Source organism: Crinia signifera, chromosome 2, assembly GCF_055691185.1.
Source record: "Crinia signifera chromosome 2, ASM5569118v1, whole genome shotgun sequence".
Taxonomy (NCBI): domain Eukaryota; kingdom Metazoa; phylum Chordata; class Amphibia; order Anura; family Myobatrachidae; genus Crinia; species Crinia signifera.
In genome coordinates, this window is record NC_139218.1 from 135,471,471 (window position 1) to 135,496,566 (window position 25,096).

Genomic DNA, 25,096 nt, shown 5'->3' on the forward strand with positions numbered 1-25,096 from the left:
TTCCCCCGTATTTTTGGAACCAGGTCCGGCTCAATGAGCCCGGGGCTGGTTATGCTTAGGAGGGGGGACCCCACGCCGTTTTTTTTTTTACTTTTTTTTTTTTGCACAAAAGCGCATTTATAAAAATGCGCACATTTTCATGACTGAAAATGCGCACATTTTCATGACTAAAAATCGCGGCAAATCGCGGCAAATCGCATTTTTTTGCCGCTAATTCGCATCTCATTACATATGCGAATTCGCGGCAAAAAATGCGATTTTTAAAGGTGCGATTTGGTGCGATTTTTTTTTAGTCTAAAAAATCGCACCCTATTACATTTCGCCCCAGGTTTTCTTTAAAGCAGCAATTATTTACACTGCAAAATCAACCTGGTTTTGCAGTGTATATGATTGCCGTTTTAAAAAATTCTCACAAAATCTCACATTTTCTAATCCGCCTCCCCCCATCTTCAATATAACTGCCATTTTAGTAATTTACCCCTTATGCCCCAATAATGTCTAATACTGTTAGGAGTCCTCTATTCTCTGATGGAATTGGCGATAATTGGTGGTTAGGTATATCAAGTTACCTCTCTATAATGTCTAATGTCTTGTAACTGATTGTGGTAACTTGTATAATACTATTTGCTGTACACAGCTAATGTGCACTCAATTCACATTTGCATATTTCCATAACCAAATCTTTAAAGCAATTACACATTGTGACGAGGGGTCTAACCTACCACACATGGCACAGTCTATAAGAAGAGGGATGGAAGGTCAGACACTGCATCACAGTGACAGGGAATATAAGGATGGAGGGACATACTGTAGCTCTGTGGCTTCCTACCTGCTGATCCAAAAAATCAAGGTGCCTCTGTAACTGCAGATCTAACATCTCATCCTGTGGGGAAGGGGAGGCAGCAGCAGGAGACAAACAAAGGGTTAAAAAGGCAAAGCAGGGTGCAAGGCAGGTTCTGAGCCTCCCACCCCCACACCTAGTTGTTGATAAAGTGGTACTCAGCAAGGGTTGGGGATCACAAACCCAGCAAGCTGCAGAGACATGCGCAGAAAGTGCAGAAGCAGGGAAGGAAAGACGACATGCCATGCAGCGCGAGGCAATCCAAACACACGCAACAATCACACTGCAGGTTACATAGTAAAAACATAACACACATAACGTGCAACATGTAGGACACACCAAACTGATATCATAGGAAACAGTCCAAGAACACATGACACACAGGACATAACACAGAGGGTATATTTTATCTGTTATTTACATCCAATTGTAAAGGTTATGTTAGTAACAGTGACAAAGTTTGTATTTAATGAGCATATTCAAATCTAATTACTGTCATTTAAGGCCATCTTATTCCAAGCAGTTAATGGGGATCAGAAACAACACAACGGACCATATTGTCCCTCCACTTGTATCTACTTTGATAATAAGGGTGAGTTGTCACCGCTATACAAAGCACAACAGAGGGAAGTCAGATTCCTATAGCTCTTGTGCAGAAGGCAAAAGGCTTACAGTTGTCAGCAATGTGCTGAACACCAACCACCTAATAAAAGAAACAGCTAAAAACAAACTTATTTTCAAAGCTGCCAGCATTGGTAGGTCATTCAAGAGACACTTTGCTGCTGAACATGTACGTCCTAAACATAACCTTTCATTTAATTGAGTTATTTAGTAATCAATTATCTATATATTCATTCTAGAAGGTTTTTAGGGGCGAATGTTAACATATGGTTATCAAAATAAAGATCTTGCCATAAACAGGTGCAATGGTATGGGCATTGTGAAGCGACAGAGTTCCCATATAAAGTCTACCAGAGAAGTTTGCATGAGCAATTTAACCCCTTCCCGACATTGCCTTTTTTGTTAATTTTTTTTTTTTTTTCCTCCTTGCGTTCAAATAAGCGTAACTTTTTTAATTTTCCGGCTATATAGACACATGAGGGCTTTTTTTTTGCGGGACAAGTTGTACTTTGTAATGGTACCATTTACTATACCGTATAATATTCTGGGGAATCAGGAAATAATTCAATGTGGGGTAAAAAAAAAAAAAACGCCATTCCACAATTTTGCGCTGGTTACGCTTTTTTTGGAGTTCATAGTTCGTTTAAAATGATGGGTTATCTTTATTCTATGGGTCGTTACGATTCTGGTGATACCAAACTTATATAGTTTTCGTTATGTTTTACCACTAAAAAAAAAAATAGCAACTTTTACGGTTTTTCGAATTTGCGTCGCGTCGCCATGTTCTGCGGCTTATAACTTTTTTATTTTTCCACCTACGGACCTAGGTGAGGGCTCATTTTTTGCGGGCTGAAGTGTACTTTTTAATTAATACCATTATGGGATATGGGCGACTTTCTGATCTCTTTTAGTTATTTTTTTTTGGGTAGGCGATGCGACCAAAAAACGTAGTTTTGGCGTTGGGAATTATTTTCCGTTTACGCCTTTAACCGTGCGGGATTACTAATGTTATATTTTAACAGATCGGACTTTTAGGAACGCGGCGATACCAAATATGTTTATTTTTTTTATTTTTTATTTATTTTTATTTGTGAAATGGGGAAAGGGGGGTGATTTGAACTTTTAATATTTTTTTATTTTTTTTTTTATTTTTAAACTTTTTTTTTTTTTTTTTTTTACTTTTACTACAAGGCCCCCTAGTGTACTTGACCACTAGGGGGCGCGATCGCCTGTACTAGGTTCAGCCATAGAGCTCTATGGCTGAACATAGTGATTTTCAGCACTTTCTATTACATCCTGCCTCAGGCAGGATGTAATAGGAATGCTGACACGGCCAGCACAGGGGTCTACATTAGACCCCTGGCTACCATGGCAACCGATCGGCACCCTCCGATCTCGCCGCGGGGGGCCGCGATCGGCGCCGGAGGGGGGCGCCCCCCCTCCGATCAGCTATTTAAGCACTGCGGGCGCTTTGCCCGCGGTGCTTAAAGGGTTAAACGGCCACGATCGGCGAACTCGCCGCTCGTGGCCGTGAGAGCAGGTGCCTGGCTGTAATATACAGCCATTACCTGCTCTCTTTCAAGCCAGCTCACTCCGTGAGCTGGCTTGATTCCCCCGCAACCGACATATGACGTAAATGTACGTCATATGTCGGGAAGGGGTTAAACATTTGCTCCACCATTAGATCCAAAATATCCACTTTATATGTTTACTTTACAAAGGGCATAATTGATAAGGCACTTCATTCAGTGTCAGACTTGGTGTTCTATGATTAGTCCTAAAGTAAGTATTTGCTTTATTGCATACTTACCCTTAACAGAATGTCTCCCTCGCAGCAAAAAAAATAAAATAAAATTTAAGAGCCTTACTGGAAGGGGTGAGCGATCAATTATATGTCTCATACAAGAGAGAATAAAAAATATTTGTAACGTGAATCTCATTCCAACAATATCTACAACCAAACTGAGAGGTGCAGACGATCCAGCCCTCAGCCATCAATTTGTTGACAGACAACTAAAATGGAGGCATTGATCGCAAACCTTGAAATCCCCGATTTGAATAAAGCCCAAACACACCCCATCTCGAACATCAGGGAGACATTGAAATTATTAGGACTTGAACACTATGAGTACTTTGTCAGTTTAGTTTTGCCAGATAATTAGTTTTTTTTTATAAAAATTGTTTACATTACCATAGATTTTGACAGATTTCTGCTATTCTATTTTATTGCAGTAAGGAAAAATTCCTTCAAAAACGTTCACAAAAAGCACCTGATGAGCACCACGATTCAAATATGGCTTATGATGAACCTGGATGGACCTGCACACATCTAGGGTTAGCACTCGGATTGTAATCCAAGGTTTAATAGCTTCAATCCATTGCAGTCAAATTTTTAACCCTTTGAGTGCCAAGTGAATTTGTCAAAATTGGTGTAACAATTGGCAAGCAAGCATCTTTATTCATCACAATGACCTTTAGGGGGAAATTTACTAAAGTCAATTTGTTAAAAATAGGTGTATTTGTATCCAGAAATACACTTATTTTTTACATTTACTATCCCGAAAATACAGCAATTCGTAGTCGTACCCAACTTGATTTAGGTATCAGACTGTAACTGGGGATGCATGATTAGGCCACTTGTACTGCGCGAACTAGCATAAATATTGTAGCAAATTTTTATACTGATTGAAAGATCAGATTCAAGAAATGAACCGCGGCCAACTGAAGTATGAAAACTCAGGAACTCTAGCATAAATTTGTGCTCCAAGCTGCATTACAATGCACAGTGGACGTTTTAAGCTATTTACATGACCTTCGAATAATATACTACTTAAAATGTGTTTATGCTTCACTGAATATGTCCAGCATGATATTTGTTCTATGTTTTAGAGAAAGGTTATATAGTCAAATTGCTATTTAGGAGAGCTCTACTGCTGCATCATCCATCTCACTGGGATACTTCACAAGAGTAAAGCCCCATATACACTACAGAGAGAGAGTAGTTCAGAGAGAAGGGCCCTTCTGAGCGATATCTTTTGCTTTGTCGTCTAGTGTGCAATATCGTTAATGAATGTTGCTCTCACGCATCGTTAATGACCCCGTCCCTCGTCCTGCATGTACAGAGGGAAGTTCTCCTGCTCCCTTTCCCTCCGGGAAAGGCAAGTGTGAGTATGCACTTGCCAATGCCAGCACCCTAACCGGGTCCCCGCAATCACCAATATCGGTGTGGGCAGGGATCGCCTAACATGTATGTGACTTAATACATGATATTCTGACTGAGATAATCTCTGTACAGACTGCGGGATGGCAGTTTCAATCAGGCCAACAGTGTACGGCAAATATACAAATTATTTCTGGCACATATGCACTCATCTCTGAATCAGTCCAATAATCCTAAATGCCACTTATTTCTGTGCTTTAGTTCAAGAGCGGAACCTATTCCCTCACAGCATTTTAGATTTGAATACATTTTCGAGGAACTGAGTATCTCGGTGTCACTAACCTTTCCACTGCAATAACATAGATAACAAATGTATACGCCTATTCTTCAAAATATCGTTTTCATCTAGGTCCAAGAAGCTTCCCTAAGGCATATATCCGTTAGATTAGTCTCCTGTGTGGCAGTGAATAAACAGTAGACTACCTCCTTTCCCACACCCGGGGGCAGGATTCTATATGAACCATTAAGGCTTTTCATGCACAATTACAGCTCTTTGGTTACCAGCATGGAAAAAAGTACCTATTCTATAGGCACAAAGAATCTGTCAATAGACTTGCAGTATTGGTTAATAATTCAGCCACTGCATTCTCTCAACAAAGAATTATGTCCTATGAATACATATTGCCAACTAGTAAGCCCGCTCGGAGCAAAAGCTCCCAAAGATAGCCTGCTACCTTCTGTGTTTGTGCATGTGTGGGAAGGAGATGTAGTTTCACTCTCTGCCAACAGATGGCAGTGTTTTCGAGGTACACTTTGACGGTGTCTATGTCAACATTCGGGCCAAAAAAGTGAAACACCCATGTAGACCTAATGCTTGTGTCCACCTTCCTTCCATGTCATCCTTAGCCATGTCAAAATATGTCAGGTGTCGACCTTAGCCATGTCGACCTTCAGTGGTCCACCCAATGCATATCGACCTAATGTAGGTCGACCCAATGACCCATACCCATGCAAACTGCACAGTAAGTCCAGTACAGTACTTCACCACATTACAGCTACTTAAAAGCAGCTCAGTATTATGCTTGTTAGTTTGGGGATCATAGTGTTTCATCCTACGGTACCTTAATGATCAGTGGTGGTTGTTACCTATGGGTTGCAGGGCTGCAGCCCCCCCCCCCCCCCCCCCAGGTAAAATCCGCCACTGTCTCTGCCTAAAGTGAAGCCAGATGCAGTCTGTAAGACTGCACTGGTTTCACTGTGAATGGCAGTGACTTTCTATTGGAAGTTTGACCTGCCAGTCATTCAAGGCATCCCATCAAGAGGTGTTCCCTCCCTCCGGGATGCCTCTCTCTGAGCAAATGCGCGGCAGCCCCCAAAACGGGTTCTGCGCATGCGCAGTACCGCGGCCCATAGTGCGCATGCGCCGGAACCCGGGAACCCGATCAAGCCTCCGGGGGCTGCTGAGTGGGACCCAATTTTCAGGAACCTCCCGGCAATTCTGGGAGGGTAAATGGAATTTTAAAGCGCAACGGAATATGCTGAGCTATATAACAAACTGTAAATAAATAATAAATAATACATGCAAAAGGGTAACAGGGTGGTGAAAGCCAGAGGTGCGAGAGTTTGTCTGAGAATAGCAGCAATCATTTACAAGGTAAAATCAACCTGGTGCTTGCTGTTTTAAAAATATGGCCATTCTTTGACAAACTCCAGCACCTCCGGCTTCTTGCACCCAATTATATTTACTCCCAAGCATTTAAAATGCTTGATTAAAGAAATGATTGGTCATTCTGGTTGAAGTGCAGGTGTTTGTGTTACTTGGATGTAAGTATTGTAGATGTGTTTGATCGAAACAATAAAATGGAGTGGTTGTTATTTTTTTGCATGTAATGGAAAACTTGTGAATTCATGTTCAGCGTCAATCATAAGCAGTCCATTAGGTTGGAAGCTTTGCTCAGAAATGCTAATCATTCACAAACTCAGTATTCCAGCTTACTTAGTCACCCGCATGACATGAGTTGTGTACATGTTTGAAAGGAACTTATTTTTCTGTGTTTGTTTGTACATTAGCTGGAAATATTTTTATAAAATTATAGTGTAAAGTTATTTTATATATATATATATATATATATATATATATATATATATATAAATAAATAAGAGTCTGTGGGGGCGGCACTCCGAGCAAGCAGATGGATGCTGGATATGAGATGAATTAAGCGGGGTGCCGACAGTCGGGATCCCGACAGTCATTTACCCGATGTCGGGATCCCGGCTGTTAAAACACAGACAGACGGGTTCCCGGCGGCCACCGGCTATTCTCGCTCGGGGAGGTCCATGACCCCCAGAGAGGGAGAATAGAATAGGTGGCGAGCGTAGCGAGCCACCGTGCCTGCAAGGGGCTTTGTTGCAATCACCATGCTGTCTGAGTGCAGCCAGTCGGGATCCCGATAGTCAGAACCCTATACCACACCCTTAAGAGGTGCCCCCCAGGTTGACAGTGTCACTGTCAGAATGTAGAAGTTTTATGGATCGGCGGCACTCGCAAACAAAAAGACACCAGGCATATTTACAAGCCAACGTTTCAGAGCCGAGTGGCCCCTTTATCAAGGTGCAAGTGTGAATCAGCAAGTGTGTGAATTCACAATTGCACCTTGATAAAGGGGCCACTCGGCTCTGAAACGTTGGCTTGTAAATATGCCTGGTCTCTTTTTGTTTGCGAGTGCCGCCGATCCATAAAACCTCTCTCTCTCTCTCTCTCGTTGAAGTCTCTGACGGTGAGCTATCGACACTGCTCGCCGTCATAACTCGCCATTAGGGTGTTGAATACCCCCCCTATGCAGTAGGTGCTGCATCTGACTAAATAGTGCAGGGGGACACTTAACAAATATAAACATACATGAAGAGATGTATGTAACATAATATACGCTACAGTGAAGCTTGTAAAATAAGTTTAGTATAGTCAAAGGTTAATGTTTCCACATTCCCTTTTAACTCACATGGTGAGGTTTATTTTTAACAGTTGCAGTCTCGTTATAGAATAGCCCACATGCAGATGCAAGAAGTGCATTTCCAGCAAAGGACTTTTACAGACCCATAAGGATGGTAGTGATGACCAAGCCTTGGCCTATGCATTCAGCAGGGAGCCTTTTACCTGCATACAGTATGTGAAAGCACATTTCTATCAATTTAGCAGCCCCATTTAAAATGTACCGTCAGGCCTGCTCTTTACTCTAATGGAATGCACTTGCACGCAGCTTCTTTCCAAAAATGATATTTCCCTAAAGGTGCTTTTTGCCCAAAGTAATCAAACTCTTTAAACACGCAAACATGGTATTTATAAAAATCAATGTCAAGATTTTTGGAGAAAAAAAATCTAAGAAAAATGAAAGTATTGCATAAAGGAGGTTGGTCCTGCGGTAATAGTAAGTTGGGAATTGCTTATATACAGCCATGGGCATATTCAGATGTAGCTACAAACACACAGATATATTGTAAGCAGGGGCAGGAAGGCAGTAAGTTGGGACCTTATTCTGGTCTGTTCGCACGGCCGCATGAGCATGCGCTGGGTGCGTGAGCCTACTCCGAATTAACAGGGAACGCCCAGTGTTTCATGGGCATTCCTATGAGAACACTGGGCGTTCTCATGCTAATTGGCTGATGACGCGTGGGGGGGGGGGGGGGGAGCTGACATCACCAGATGTCGGCTGCCCGCCCACTTCCCTCTGAATGTGCAAGCAAATCTAAGGGTGCTTTGAGTGTTGTGGGTGTAACCCATCTGCGAATGGATGTTTATGTAAAACATCCATTCGCAGCCAGTGCGAACGTAAGCGCCTTGCGAATGGTGGGTATCCGAGCGAATCAACCAGAATACCCCCCCTTAGTGTAAACACTTGCACAACTAAAGGAGAAGTGTAGTGTGGGCCACATTTTCTATATCAGTAACACAAAACTGCAATTAACTTTTACTAGATGGGCAGTACGGGTGGTGTAATGTTAGCATTACTGCCTCACAGCACTGAGGTCATGGGTTCCATTCCCACCATGGCCCTAACTGTGTGGAGTTTGTATATTCTCCCCGTGTTTGCGTGGGTTTACTCCGGGTACTCCGGTATCCTCCCACAATCCAAAAATATACTGGTAGGCTAATTGGCGCCCAACAAAAATTAACCCTAGAATGTCTGTGAGTGCGTGTACCTGTGGTAGGGAACATAGATTGTAAGCTCCACTGGGGCAGGGGCTGATGGGAATGTTCAAATATTATCTGTAAAGCGCTGTGGAATATGTATGCGCTATATAAGAAACTGTTAATAAATAATAAATAAATAAAAAAACAATATGCACATTCATATCAAGGAAACAATTAGTAGCTAGCTATGAAGGTGGAAGTTCCTAAATATATGTTGTAGTATCTGCGTCCTCTCATTCACCACAGCGCTGACACTAGCTTCACTTTTTTTTTTTTACATCTTTTTTACACACTTTTTATTGCTAAATACATCTCTGTTTTGCAGTCTTATGTTGGATTGTAGTCATCGTGGCCTTGTGTTACATTTCCTGTGTGATATGTTTTCATTAATAACAAAGTACAATGTGCACTGCTTCCTGGAGAATATCATTAAGATGACTTATTGTTTTCATGCCCAAGCTCTGGACAGAACATAAGAACCTAGGAAGTGGTGGCCCTTATCGTCCAGCTAATGTTACACAGTAATATACAGTTACAAGTTCTGATAAATGGGAATGTGGCTGCTTTTTAGTATTGACAAAAGCACAGAAAAACCTACTATCACATGCAGTAAGCAGGACATGCTGGGGATTGTAGTGCTCCAATGTCATCTAAGACAGTATCCTGTTTTACATGTGCTGACGCACTGGCTTAGCAGCAAAGCATCCCGGAATTTTATTTATAAATGCTGGCAGCTATGTAATCTATATTTAGAAAAATGGATGTATGTGTGTATGTATATTCCGGCATAACTCCGGAATGCCTGGAGAAATTTGCATCAAACGTGGTACACATGTGACTTACAATCTGGAAAAATATACTGTGGGTTAAGACACCCCTGTCACCTCCGTGGAGGTTCTTTGGGCCCAGTGAAGTAAGATATGGCAAAGTTGCATAACATAGAAGGGGTAGGGGACATTGATTTGTGTTCATATTAGGTTCACGGCCACTTAGACCACCAATCCCGACCTGCCATGGGCCCAAAAGGGGGTCCGGCCACTACAAATAAGTGGGTTACGGAAGCAACATATAGGTGCCCATACACTTATCCGATTTCACCCAATTCTGACGAATCGGGACGTGAAACCGGGACAAATTGTAACTGTGTGACATCCCATCCGACCCAATGCGCGGTCCGATGCGCATCTGATGGACCCATCAGTGGCACACATATGTGCAGCGGTGGGGTCTGTGTGGCGGGGGGCGGGCTGCAGGGTCCATGGGGCGGGTAGCAGGGTCCAGGCAGTGGGGTCAGAGCGGTGGCTGGGAGCTAGTAGCAACATTTGCCAGGAGGCGGGGCGGGAAGATACTGGTGAATTTGAAAAAAATATTATGAAAAGACTGTCCGGACAATGATTGGCTGAGAGAATTCTCTCAGCCAATTAGATGGGAGGCCGCTAAGACAAGTTGGACTAGTGTATGGGGCATACTTGCCTACTTTTGAAAACTAGTTTCAGGGAGATTGTAGTTGGCAGCAGAATTTTGCACAGCGCCCCATGGGGGGGCGTGTCATGCTCCACCCAAAGGGCGTGTCTATTTCCTTATATGGAGAGCTTGTTAAAAGAGATTGTGGCCGTGGCACCTAGACACGTGGGTGTGTACTACTACATCTGAGAGGAATCTTTAAAATTTACTTATATCCAAATGTAGATGAGGCCCAAAGCAGTTAGTAAGAGCTACTGTACTGTAATATAAATGTATCTATCTCTCATTCCTTTTTTTCCTTTTTTATCCCAGAAATGTAACAGTGTAATGTGGGCTAGGTGAAATGAGGGAGATTGCTAGACTAATGAGGGAGAGAGGGAGATTGCTGCTATTTCAGGGAGTCTCCTGCAGAATGCAGGAGAATAGGCAACTATGGTATGGGGGCCTTATGGCAGTTACATAACAGAGGGGGTAGAGGACATTGATTGGGTTCAAATTAGGTTCACAGCCACTAACACCTGCAATCCCAATACCTCCACGGTAATAGGCAGTGGCGGTTATTACCTATGGGTTGCAGGGCTTCAGACCCCCCAGGTAAAATCTGCCACTGTTTCCTGCCTAAGTGAAACCAGATGCAGTCTGTGAGACTGCTCTGGCTTCACTGTGACTGACAGTGACTTCCTATTTGAAGTCCGACCTGCCAGTCATCCAAGGCAGTCCCATTGGTAGGTGTTCCCTCCCTCCAGACACCTCTACATGGGCAGTCCATAAAAAAAACAGGTTCCACGCATGCGCAGTATGAGGACAATACTGCCGGACCTGGGACCCGGAATATGCCTCTGGGGGTTGGGGCATGTGCAGTACCGAAGAAGCTACTGCGCATGCGTCGACCGCGCGGCGGGGACCTACAGCTGGGATAGGGACCCTGGACTCGTGATTTGTGTCGGCAGCGACGGGGATGAGCACAGCGTCGGTGGCAGCGGAGGGGGGTTCGCATCACAGCCGCCCCCCTCCTCCGCAGAGATAAGAGCCTCCACTGGTAATAGGGGTCCAAATAGGGGTCCGGCCACTACAAAGTGGGTCAGGGATCTAATACAGTATATTGCAGAGCTGCATAACATAGAGGGGCTAGAGGACATGAGGATTAAGAAAAAAACTGTGGTCAGATTCAGGAGCCCAACACAGACAGGTGTATGCCGGCATGGCGAGCGGTTAAGCTTAAAACGAAAGAAGGATAAAGTTCAAGTAATGCTAAACGCACAAACCCGGGCAATGCTAGGTACCTCATGTAGTATTTATAATTAAAACTATTACTATTTTAATAAGTATATACAAGTACAAAAGGAAAAAATAAAAAAAAGACAAAAATAAAGTCTGAAATGCTGCTAGCACACAAGACACACGGCAATGACAGGACCACTGCAGGGATAGTGTAGTCACTGAGGTATTCTGGCCTATTGCAGGGCACCATTCAGTCCATAGAAGACTGTGGGAATGCTCTGCTCCCTAACCAGTATGTTACACTTACCATTTTGTCATGAAGAGGAGGGGATGACGGGTAGCTATACGAGTACACTCCTGTAGGACCAGGTCTCCGGTCACCCAAATAGTCATACTGACAAGAGAGATTAAACAGTTATAAAGCTGCACCTCATTTTTAGCAGCATGTACAATATTTCACTTCAGTATTATAATACTGTTCTGTTATATGTAGTGCATTCTGATGTTTTCTTTTATTGCCCTTTCACTTTGTTGTACTTTGATCTTGGAAATAAACATTTGTAAGGTATATGCTATATTTACTGTACATTGGCATACTGAGAGTTTTGGGTGGATTTAGTTAGAAAATGAAGTAATTTCGTGGAAGAGACCAACATATTCTTTGCTTGCCCATTGCCTATCAGAACTATGGACAAGGTCATCTGCATGCTGTAACACTGCTAATTGTCTTCATAATGCCTTCCTTTCTGCTTACCCACAAAACTGCCACTCACTGGGTGTTTTTTATCATCTATTTACAGTACTGTAAACTCTAGAATTTGTGTGAAAAAATCCTAGAAGAACCATACTGTATATGAAATACTAAAACCAGCCTGAAAAACAACTGGACCTCTTAACCATGTCTGTATGCTTTGTTATGTACTGATGCATTCATTGATTTGCTGTCACATGGGTAAGTTTGCACTAATGATCAGTTATACAGGTCCAGATGATATGTCGGTTTGTTTTATCACTGTTGTTAATTGTAAACGGAATATGCTGCGCTATATAAGAAACTATTAATAAATAAATAAAGTGACTACTAAGCTGCGAAGGGTGAGAGGAGCCGTTCAGGTGCCGTTCCAATGCATTTTAATGCCGGCAATGGCACCCGAATTAACCCGACCTCACAACCTTCACTGGCCCGAATTTGCTTAAAATTGCTTGCAACCCGATGAAGGTGCGAGCGCTTTTAGGCAAATTCCATCTGCTATAAAGTGCGCCCGGTGCCGTGATGATTCTCATCAGCATCTAATAGGATTGACCCCAATGTCTGTAAGCAGCACATTTCCAGTCAGGTCAGATGTTGCGGCTAGTTTTTATGGATCATTAGGACACATGTAATACTTTAGTATCATTACCTGCAATTGACCTTTGAGGCTTTATTTATGAAGCGTTGAATTCTATAACCCTGTGCTTCAGACTGCTGTTCCATGATAGTGAAAGCATTATTCTTTAAAATATCAGGTATAAACGCAATCTGAAGCACCAGAATAAATAAACCCTCGGCTATATAAGATACAGCTGCAGGGTTTTTTGTTTAGGAAGATGCCATCATCTCATGACTTCAAGAGAACAAACTTATATAACCCAAATGGTTAAAAGGAGAACCACTGCCGGGCCTCAGGTGCCATTGGGATCTGCTAGTGGTTGTTTGAGGGGGGCTGGTGAACTGTGGCCATGTGATGTGTGCATAGGGGTGTTTTCTCTGTCTTGGCTGTGACACACTGGGTAGGGTTTTAATATCACACTTAGCTGACCCAGCTTCCCTTTTGATAGATACAGAGGTTCTGACATAAACAGAATACCCTCATCAGTTAGTATTTACTTTGGGAACCTCATCCTGGAGAAATAGTTCTAACAACAACAGCCACATTATCTGTCTGTACGGAGAAAAGGGCTAAAGCTTCTGGATACTTGGTTGCATAATCCACACAAATCAGTATGAGGAGCCCATCCTACAATCTGACAAGCATGACAGGAGTAAAGGGAGTTGGCTATTTCAGTCACTATTCCTTGCAGGTATAATGGTACTAAGCGTGACTTTGTTTGTCTATATATCTGCTTTGTTTCAGCCACCCCAACCTGTTTTCTATATATATACAGTCTTCCCCCTTCCCAAAGGGCAACAGAATTTGCTGTGCTACTGTATAAGAAACTGTTATTATTAATAATAATAAAAAAACACTCTCTTTTGGTCAGACTCAAATGGAGATTGGTCTGCCTGCCCCCTCAGAGATGCCAAAAAGGGATCTGTGGTGGGCAAGCTGCAAAACCTGACTTCTAACTCGGTCAGTGTCTGGGGAGAGGGGCACATGTGTGTGTGTGTGTGTGTGTGTGTGTGAGTGAGGCTGTAGGGAGGGAGTGGAGGAATCTGTGTCAGTGACTACTGCTGCTGACATTTCAGTGCCCATCCTCTGAGGTTAAAGTTGATATTCAGTTTCAATCACTGAAGTGTGAAAAGTGCTATTAGGTGATTTGCACACTTTTACGCATGCATGGCCACTGCAGCGTGCATGCAAGAAGATCAAACTGTATTTTGAGCGGCAGCTGGGGTTGGCGTCAAGGTGTTGGGAGAGTGCGGTCCAGACACGCCTGTGGTTTGGTTTGCAGAGGTTGCATGGGTCACACAAAGCTGCTGTTTCCTTCACATTCAGGCTACGCAGGTAGGGGGCTACCCTAGATATGTGATCTTATCACTATTCTGTGACGCGACTGTAATTACAATGCAATCGCAGGGAGAGATTTTGAATGGGCGGCCTTGCATGCGTCAGACACCAGTTGACATTTTGCTTGCCGCAACTGATGCTGAATTCGGCTTGTGCAGTGTATCATATAGTGCAGGGCTGGGCAACACCGGCCCTCCAGATGTTGATGAACTACACATCCCAGCATGCCTTGCATCAGTTTCAGCATGGCCACATAGCAAAACTAATGCAAAGCATCCTGGGATGTGTAGTTCATTAACATCTGGAGGGCCGCTGTTGCCCAGCCCTGATATAGTGTGTACCATCCTAAAAAAAGCACATTTATAAACAAGTATAAAACACAGTGAAGAATATTTACCAATCTGTAAACACACTCACTTTGGGTGAACTAACTGAACGTCGCATGGTATATGAAGCTGGTTCCACAAAGTTCTCATCCCGAGATACAGTATCAAAGCGTGCACTTGGTGAGCGCACAGGGGAGTAGACCCTCGGTCGTGTGCTGTAAGTCCCCTGGCTTGGAGAGCGGGGTACTGAGCGAGAACGAGGCTGCAGGGAGAGTCGGCGGAGAGATCCGCAAGCAGCATCTGTCTCTTGGTAGTACAAAGCTGGACGAGGACCCCATTCTGCAGGATGTCCATAAACACCAGGCTCCTTCCAATCCCGAGGTTGATATGGTGCTCCATTGCGAAGAACCTGGCGCTTATCTTCCAAGGCCCACTGGGGTACGCCTCTTTCAAAAGCTGGCATAGAACAAATACTGTCTGGTCGTGACCCTGCCGGGGTGTAATATTGATAACCATCGGGATACTGGGAAGGGTACTGAGCGTAGTAATCAGGCATACGGTGTGATCCTGGCAAGTATCTGCTGGGGCTGTGAGAAAACACAAATGTGTAATTAGTGGGGGACACATGATGAACGAACACTGATACCACATAAACAGTTATCTCAATGCCCAGCTAGTCTACAAGCAGCAGTAGATTTTTTTTTATTTTATTTAAGAATTAGAGACTTTAGCTATCTCTATTGTTATGGAGATCATATGATCTTACTACCTAATGCATTCAGTGATTCACTTGCTCATGTTACACCACTCTCTCTACATTTTCTTACCTTTGCATTTCTTCCGTTGGAGCTGCTGCCCTACGTAGATTCACCCATTGCTGCAGTTGTGACATGGAGTTTTGTCTCTGTGCCATTTTCTCCGGATAGGTACGTGGCAGGATTCCCCTTCTCTGCCCATTACCCTCAGGAAAGACTGTGCTGGCAGGCCGACCTGGGGAAGACATGAAGCCCCAACCATTTGGTTGTAGAGGGCGTTCTCCTTCAGGTAAATGTCTTGGTGGCTCCAGGTCAGTAAGTCTATCAGTAGGAAGCCCAGTCCCATTAACTTTGGTTAGCTGGTCCTTTCTGCACTCCGATCTCCTCTCTAATTTTTCAGAGCCTCTCCCATCCCCCTCACCGCGGCTTCGCGTCTCTGGGTCACGGTCCCTTACAGGTGGTATATTTTCACTGTCTTGCCTTTCCAATCTGCAATACACAAATGATGGTCAAACCAGTTGTGACTTATAAAAGCTATTATTAACCATTATTAGGTTACAAAAAAAATAAAAACTTTTTTTATTGTTTTATATATTTGTCAACAAATTTGGTTACAGTAAGAGTCTGTTTACACAGGCAGTAATTTACAGCTTAACACTTCTGCTTATTGGATGCTGCCATGACAGAAGGTAGTGTCATTATTTAGTAATATAGACTACATTCTGATATTTTACTTTCCTAGTATCACTGTGTACAGATGTATGTGAACTCAGTAGCCACTTTACTATGTACATCTATCTCAGTGGTCAGGGAACAGGGTAAATTACCCCAAATGGGGTAAAAATGAAATTCCTGGGGTTAATGGACGGTCGCGCTGCCAAGACACAGCTGGGCATGCAAATGAATCTATATGCATGCCTGGCTGTGTTTTGGCAGCGTGACCATCCATTACCCCCTGGAAGCTCCTGGCTCGGCGGCTCTGGCGTTCATAGTGCTGCCGGGACGCTGCAGCGCCCGCATAAGCAGTCACCCGATGCATGCTCATTCACGCTAGGAGACGCTGGCTACAGCATCTTCAGCGCCATTTCATAATCAGTGGCAGTGCGTATTCGGCTCTGGCTCCGCCTCCACCTACCGCTTCTTGCTCCGCATGCAATCCTGAGCCCTCCTGGGCTATATTAAATGTATGTACAATAAAATATATATACAAACTATATTTATTTTGCTGTGATAATAATTAATAATATATAATTTGCTTCCTTTTAAATCAAGGGGATAACGTCGGCGTATTTAAATATATTTTGGGGTAAAAGGTAAAACAGTTTGCTGACCCCTGATCTGTCTAATACAGGTAGGGCTACCCTTTGCCGTGCAACATTCTGAATTCTTTGTAGCATGTATTCCACACAGTGCGATTGCTGGCCCATGTTGTCAGGACAAAATCATGCAGTTGTAGCAGATTTGATGGCTGCACATTAGGGGTAAATTTACTAAAATGTGAGATCTATTAACCCCTTCACTGGTAATCCCGAGAATTTTCCGGGCTATGCCTTAATGCCCAGGCTGGCAAGAACACAAATGGAGAGTGTTTCCATACAAATCATGGGCAGATTTTACACATTGTTGTGTATCTTTGTCCTATACAGAAATTGACAGGATCTGCTTTACATATAATTGGGCATTTTGGGGTGGGAAATGGGAGGCAACAATGCGAGGACAAGGAATTGCACTTCTTTGTGGGAATGTTATAGGAGTGTTGTGGGCGTGTAATGTCATAATTATGGGTAGGGAAGCCTGATAGTGACATGTGCAGCGGCAGGCGTTCAAGCAACTGGTGCCACGGCAAACCGCTTGTAGGTGTATAGAACCCCTATTAGCTAGTATAAAGGGTACTTATGTAGTATCTGGGCGCCCGATTTTTTGATTGTATGCCTTAAGTTAAGGCATACAATCAGATGCGATGCGATATCGCATCGCATACGACCATATCGCATGCGATGCGATGCGATGACCCGATTTTTCCATAGGATTCAATGTTAAAATGGACTGAGTCCATTTTAACATGGAATTCAATGGGAAAAAGGGGTCCTTTTCATACCCCTACTATCCAAGTGGGCATGGAGTTGGATATAAACCTGTGGCGAGCGTAGCGAGCCACCGAGCCCGAAGCGTGGCGAGCGTAGCGAGCCCCGCGAGGGGACACAGAATACCGTCCCCTCGCGGGGCTCGCTTCGCTCGCCACGCTTCGGGCTCGGTGGCTCGCTACGCTCGCCACAGGTTTATATCCAACTCCATGCCCACTTGGATAGTAGGGGTATGAAAAGGACCCCTTTTTCCCATTGAATTCTATGTTAAAATGGACTCAGACCATTTTAATATTGAATCCTATGGAAAAATCGGGTCCATCGCATCGCATCGCATCCGATTTGGTCGCATGCGATGCGATGCGATGTGCCCGATCCGACCCGATTTCTAAATCGGGCGCCCAGATACTACATAAGTACCGTATAAAGTAGTAAATAATGCTTCTGCAGCTATCCACATATACAGACATTTGGGGGGAAATTTACTAAGATGTGAAATACACTTCACAGGTCATGTTGCTATGGGCAACCAATCAGATCCTGTCAACTATTTTCTAGAGGGTGAAAAAGAAATAAGAAGTAGCTTCTGATTGGTTGCCCATAGCAACATGACCTGTGAAGTGTATTTCACATCTTAGTAAATTTCCCCCTTTATGTGTGACTCATAATCAATCCTTAATTCTGTAAATGTCTCACTGCACCACATCCACATGGTGCACTACTGGATGATTTCTGCTGACCGTGGAGGTCATCAAAGTGCATGTAACTCATTGTCATCTTTAGATAAACCAGCTTGATATGATGTGCACAAATTGCCAGATTCATGTTTGTAAGTAAAGCAAACAAGAACACAATTGGCCAACACCATGTTGCATTGCAGGAGGGGGAGCTTTTGCATCTAACCCCCAAATGTTAAGACAGCTTTATTTTTATACATTTAATTTCAACCCCCCCCCCCCCCCCCCCAGGACTACCAAATAGCCATAACCACACACCAATGTGTGACAAGAAAACATTCCCACATCATTTCCCCACCAGCAGTAGCCTGACCTGCACAGGACAGGATATAACTATGGATCCATGCTGACCTACCATATGCATGTTGCGGCATAAAATACAATTAGATTTGTCAGACAACGTGATGCTTTTCCAGTCTTCCACTGCTGAGTAGTTTTGAGTCTGTGCCCGCTGTAGCCTCAGATTCCACTTTTTCATTAAAAGGTATGAAACCCGATTGGACATAATTATTGGAACATTTCAATTATTGTAGCACTCTTGTCAGATTGAACCAGTCTGATCCTTTCCCTCTGACCTTTCTCATTGACGTGATGTTTTCCTTCACAGGGCTGCCGCACTGGATATTTTTTGTTTTATGAAACATTCTCTCAGACTATTATACAAGAGCTGCGAATGGCTGATTTACATAATCAGCCATTCGCAGGCGGGGAGAAATCATTTGATGGTCGGCGATCATCGAATGATTTCTCCTGCGCTCGTAGTCCAGAGACACCTATATGGTGTCTCTAAACTGGGCGCTCTGTGTGAGCACAGGGCGGGCAGCTGGCATCTAGTGATGTCAGCTGCCTGCCCCCCTCCCCTGCGTCACGGCCTCATTACCATGAGAACGCCCAGCGTTCTCATGTGAATGCCTATGAATCGCTGGGCGTTCCCATATGGTATTGGGGCTGCCTGGCGCCCCCCACCCTTCTCTGTCCCCCGCCCACTCTGTAGGGTGCGTGCACGCACCCTGCGTCTGCACATGCACAGACATGCGCCTGCACACATCGGCCCTCCGTGCAAACGCATGGAGAACCGAATTAATCAAAATAAGGTCCCATGTGCACAATTGCTTTAGTGCCAGAACTATGCAAATCTACATAGGCCCATATATGTGTTCCCATTGTTCTGGGCTCCAGAAGTTCAAGTCCACGCAAGATAAACTACTCCAATTAGCATAGTACTCTTATAGCGTATTATGTGTCCTGGGAAATATTTTTTTGGGAGGTAAATGCTTCAAAGTGAAATCAATTCAAACCTATGAAGATAGTCTGAACACCTATCTTAGTAAATTTACCCCTTACAGTTGTCGCTAAATACTACATTCTGTAGAAATGTTTTCTCAGTAGCCCTACAGTTTTGCACTTAATATAACTGGCACTTTAAATTAGAGATGAGCGGGTTCAAATTGGTTTTGACACTACTCAACTGTACTTTAAATTTCCAGGTCGAACCCATTGAGAAGTGGCAGCTTGAAAATGCCGGTATTTTATTTAATGCCATAGATGTAATTCAAAAATAAGTACAGGAGCCATCACTTGTGTAGCTAGCATGGAATGACACAGACATAATTAACTGTACACTGACCTAGGAGTGGGAGGGTTCTGGACTTGCGATGCCTCCCCCATTGCTCGCAACCAAGACTCCTGCTCTTCTCTGCTCTCTGCACTAAAGTAGTAAGTACGGATGCCAGCGTGCTCTGCCTGTCGAGACATTTGGGCTTCGTTATGGAGAGTCTCATCCCCTACCCAGCACACTGTTACCTGTGGGAACAAGAGGGGTTTGCAGGAGTCAGGGCACAAAATAATGAATACAAAATAATAGTTTAACATGCCAAGAAATACAGGTATAGTTAGTCCCAAAAAATTCACCCATGTGTGATTTTCAAAGTTTTTTTATGTTCTTGTATATGCTAACTTGATGTATATTTCCATATATGTGTGACCATGGTGTCCACTTTTTCTGTATTTAACAAAGTAAATCATTGCAGAAATGTGCTTTAATTTAATATTTTAACAAATAAAAGAGTAGTTGATGTTTATACATTTTGTTCCTTGTTTTGTTAAACATTCACCAAATACTGATTTATGCCGTTGGTTATCTGAATGTTATTCCCCATGCATGAATTCCCAGTGCACTATGCAGAAATTCACATTCTCCATTGTAATGGCAACTTTAGTCCCTAGCCAGCCTAAAGCAAAGGGCACACTCTTATTGGCTGCATGCATGTCTCGTGCAATGTTCGTGCAGCATGCAGACTTGGCCTGTGCCAGGCAGTGGATGAGTAATGTGAGCATGCAGCAGGTACAGCAGGACTTACTACCTAGCACAGCGACTCTGCAGGGGGCAGGCTCTTGGCAGGGGTACGTTCCATGGGATCCTCTCACCAGCACAGGAGGGAAGACAGAACAGGTGAGAGAGGCAGCATACACTCGGGGGCTTATATCACCCAAAGCAGAAGCCCCCATATGTAGCTCAAATGAATTGCACGATTTATATGACTCGTCGAAAATAAAAATGGATATCTTAATAGCCAAAATGCACTGAGGACAGCACCATGTTTAAAGATCCCACATAGCCAAATAAAGGTCTCCCAAACAGAAATTATTTTGCTTATTATATAGAATTACTAAAACTGTTACAATATTTATAATTATTATAATTACTAAAGATAATTATATAAGTAAATAATATTTTTCTTCAAGAGAAGAAAATATATAACATTTGTACTAGACCATGACTTATTTCTATAAGATCATGTCATCATAATCAACGTCCATTAACAGCAAAAGTATGAGCAGTATAATTTAGCAATGCATTTTCTTTAAACATGTCCCCGTCGTCAGCAAGTGTTTGTCCTGAGAAGGAACAAACCTTCAACACAGAACCATAGGTATTGGATGATATATGATCAGATGCCAGCCCAGTTTCTCCCTGTTGCACTGGGAAACTCACCCGTGTTTTAAAAGCATGAATCATTTTTGGAGACGTGCGGGCATAACAACATGTAGTCGTTTGTATATATTATAACTGTATAGAAAATAATAACAGTGATCGCAGTGTCATAGACGTGTGTACATGTCTGCAGGTAAGCAGTCCAGAATTGGAGAAAGAAGGTTTCTTGGAGTTACTTTGCTTCCTGAATTCTACTAACCTTGAAGGTATGTTTACGACTGATGTTGTCTGATGGCTGAACAGGGGTGATGCGAAAGCTCAGCAGGGGGATGCTTCCTAAAACCCCCTCTTCTTTTTCATCTGCATAAGAAAATGAAGACAAATGTGAAAGAAAGGAGATGGGAGAGTAAATAGTACCTGCATAAAGAATGAGTGGAGATCGAGCAACAGACAAGCACTTGCTTCAAAACAATACAAACAGGGAATGGCATGGCGCTACTGGAAAGTGATATACTGTACAAATGACAAGTGGGAGGCTGGCGTGTGACAAACTAGTGGTCACACACCTGACATAACTCTTTCACTGCCATAGCATTCTCCCAAATACTGTGCTGCTTTTTTGATTCTATCACAGTAACCTCTTTGCAAAGAGTTAATCCCAGCACTTCCATGCTCACCAGTAAGAATAATGTGTGGGAGGCTTTTGTACATTTATCAGAACACATAAAACAATAGAACGCTGATAAATTATTCAATCTCCACCTGCTCCATGTCTGAGCATGGGGAAAATGGGACCAATCAACAGATGAGTGAAGAGGACTTTGAACCATCTGTTCTGCCAGTGGATGAATTTACACTTGAACAGAAAAATAGCCCAACTGGTGCTGGGATATAGCTAACTACTATGTACCTTTGTAGTAGAAGAGACAACGATCAACAAGGACGAACCAACGCTTGTTCCACTGCTTTACTCCAGAACTGGCCTGCAGACAGGAGTTGGAAAGAAAAGGCACAGTTGTCATGTGCTTAAAAGAGATAAAGGGCCAGATTCTCTAAGCTTCAAAAGTGATAAAATGGAGAGTGATAAACAGCCAGCCAATCAGCTCCTACCTGCCATGTCACAGACTGTGTATGAAAAATGTCAGGCAGGAGCTGATTGGCTGGCTGTTTATCACCCTCCATTTTATCACTTTTGAAGCTTAGAGAATCTGGCCCATAGTGAACAAGAGAAACTAAAGAATACAAAGAGTTATATTAAAATGAGGCAGCTATGCGACTCATCCCTCTTGTATTTTCTATCTACCATCAGTGTGCTTGTGTTAAATACTGGTTCCGGGTTGATAGATATACAGTGTGTATATAGGCAGTCAATCGGTCTAACCCAAAAGGTCGACATTTAATACTTCAACAGGATCAAAGGTCAACAGGGTCAAAAGGTCAACATGCAATCGGTCGACATGGTCAAAAGGTTGGCATGTAAAAGGTACACATGAAAAGGTCGACATGCGCTTTTCAAGATGTTTTTTTTATACAGGCTTGGTTTTACTTCACCACTCATGTGGGCATAGAGTAGGGCTGGGCAACACCGGCCCTCCAGATGTTGATGAACTACACATCCCAGTATGCCTTGCATCAGTTTCAGCATGGCCACATAGCAAAACTAATGCAAAGCATCCTGGGATGTGTAGTTCATTAACATCTGGAGGGCCGGTGTTGCCCAGCCCTGGCATAGAGGGAGAATATAACAGTGCGTGGCAAGGCACCAAGCCCAAAGGAGGGTTCGCCCTACACTAATTGGGGTCTATGTCAACAGTTGTCACCATTGACACAAACAAAGGAGAAAAACTCATGTCAACCATTACCTTTTTTTATATTTGACATTTTGGCCCTGTTAACCTTTCCCATGTCGAACTTTTGACTCTGTCGATCTTTTATCCTTGTCGACTTATTGCCTGCCAACCTTTTCACTGTCTATCTAGACACTGTGGGGGAAATTTACCAATATGAAAAACCTAGTTTTTCGTATTGGTATTTTCCCTACGACTGCATACGACTGTTTAAGTCGTATGCAAAGTCGTGTTCCGGAGGATCAGTTACAAAGCAGTCATATACGACTGCTTTGTAACCCTCCGATGGTGTAACAATTCGTATTAGCAGCCGTATATACGGCTGCTAATACAAATTATTTCTAGCAGTCTGCACGGATCAGTCAGATCAGTGCAGGCTGCAAGGTGTAAAAAAAAAAAGAAAAAATAAATAAATAAAAAAAAAAAACGGCGTGGGGTCCCCCCCACAGCCGAAACCAGCACCAGGCTGAAGGAGCCGGGGCCGGTAATTAAAAATCAGGGAACCCGACAAATAGGGGTTCCCCGATTTTTAACAACCAGCCCCAGGCTCCAGGTCCGGGGCTGGTTCCCAAAATACGGGGGACAAAATGAGTAGGGGTCCCCCGTATTTTAAGAACCAGCCCCAGGCACAACCAGCCAGCAGGGTAATGTCACAGCCGGGGGACACTTATAATATAAGGTCCCGCGGCCAAAACATTCTCCCTACCGACCAGTCAGCCTGGCCAGGGGCCCTGGGGGAGTGGGGACCCCCCCAATAAAGGGGTCCCCCCCCTCCAGGACTTACCTGACCAGGCTGAAGCCTGGTGCTGTCCTCGATGCCCCTGGGCGGTGGGCATCGAGCTGATAGTGTTGTAAAAAATAGAAAAATCTATTGTTTTTTACTGTGGCACTACAAGTGCCAGCAAGCCTCCCCAGCAAGCTGGGACTTGGAGAACCACAAGTCCCAGCCTGCTGGGCATTAAAGGGCCCGCTGGCACTTGTAGTTCTACAGTTAAAAAAATAGTGCACAAAACACACTGACACACTTTTAAAATAAAACTTTATTACACACAAAGCCCACACATACTAATACTTACCTATCTTCTCTCCGTAGGTATCCCTGATGTCCTGTGTCGGCGTCTTCTGGTCCTGTGTCGTCTTCTTCCTCCATGTCGACCGTCGCTGTCGCCGTCCGGATCCGACGAAATCCATTTGGGAAGCTGTGGAAGGAAACCATACTCACCTGTCCCAGCGCGACGTAGTCCAGGTAAGTGTCTTGGCAAAAAAACAAACCGACACCCCGAAACCAGACCGGACTGACGGAGACGCACGGTGTTTACATCGTGCGGCTCCGCCTCCCGAATGCCGCTATTGGCCGCCTTGCGGCCTAGCGGCCAATCAGGAGCCGCTAGGCCGCAAGGCGGCCAATAGCGGCATTCGGGAGGTGGAGCCGCACGATGTAAACAAACACACGTGCGTCTCCGTCAGTCCGGTCTGGATTCGGGGTGTCGGTTTGTTTTTTTGCAAAGACCCTTACCTGGACTACGTCGCGCTGGGACAGGTGAGTATGGTTTCCTTCCACAGCTTCCCAAATGGATTTCGTCGGATCCGGACGGCGACAGCGACGGTCGACATGGAGGAAGAAGACGACACAGGACCAGAAGACGCCGACACAGGACATCAGGGATACCTACGGAGAGAAGATAGGTAAGTATTAGTATGTGTGGGCTTTGTGTGTAATAAAGTTTTATTTTAAAAGTGTATCAGTGTGTTTTGTGCACTATTTTTTTAACTGTAGAACTACAAGTGCCAGCGGGCCCTTTAATGCCCAGCAGGCTGGGACTTGTGGTTCTCCAAGTCCCAGCTTGCTGGGGAGGCTTGCTGGCACTTGTAGTGCCACAGTAAAAAACAATAGATTTTTCTATTTTTTACAACACTATCAGCTCGATGCCCACCGCCCAGGGGCATCGAGGACAGCACCAGGCTTCAGCCTGGTCAGGTAAGTCCTGGAGGGGGGGGACCCCTTTATTGGGGGGGTCCCCACTCCCCCAGGGCCCCTGGCCAGGCTGACTGGTCGGTAGGGTTAATGCTTTGGCCGGGGGGACTTGCATAAAAAGTCTCCCCCCGGCTGTGACATTACCCTGCCGGCTGGTTGTGCCTGGGGCTGGTTCTTAAAATACGGGGGACCCCTACTCATTTTGTCCCCCGTATTTTGGGAACCAGCCCCGG

At 44.0% G+C, this 25,096-nt stretch overlaps 1 protein-coding gene across 24 annotated transcripts in view; it reads right to left on the reverse strand.

The window, feature by feature from the left end:
• Nucleotides 1–25,096, reverse strand: part of PLEKHA6 (pleckstrin homology domain containing A6) — a 158,326-nt gene that overhangs the window by 26,280 nt on the left and 106,950 nt on the right. For 13 of the 24 annotated variants that reach the window (XM_083172887.1, XM_083172891.1, XM_083172883.1 and 10 more), the window contains 8 exons: nucleotides 21,952–22,024; nucleotides 21,301–21,401; nucleotides 19,734–19,909; nucleotides 15,358–15,774; nucleotides 14,622–15,117; nucleotides 11,804–11,890; nucleotides 3,273–3,290; nucleotides 830–883 (listed from right to left, as the gene is read on the reverse strand). In XM_083172887.1, coding sequence (XP_083029013.1) covers nucleotides 830–883; nucleotides 3,273–3,290; nucleotides 11,804–11,890; nucleotides 14,622–15,117; nucleotides 15,358–15,774; nucleotides 19,734–19,909; nucleotides 21,301–21,401; nucleotides 21,952–22,024 — 1,422 coding nt within the window. Of the gene's footprint in view, nucleotides 1–829; nucleotides 884–3,272; nucleotides 3,291–11,803; nucleotides 11,891–14,621; nucleotides 15,118–15,357; nucleotides 15,775–19,733; nucleotides 19,910–20,469; nucleotides 20,491–21,300; nucleotides 21,402–21,951; nucleotides 22,025–25,096 lie in introns of those variants that run through there. The other 11 variants (XM_083172884.1, XM_083172882.1, XM_083172886.1 and 8 more) reach the window with 6 other exon arrangements.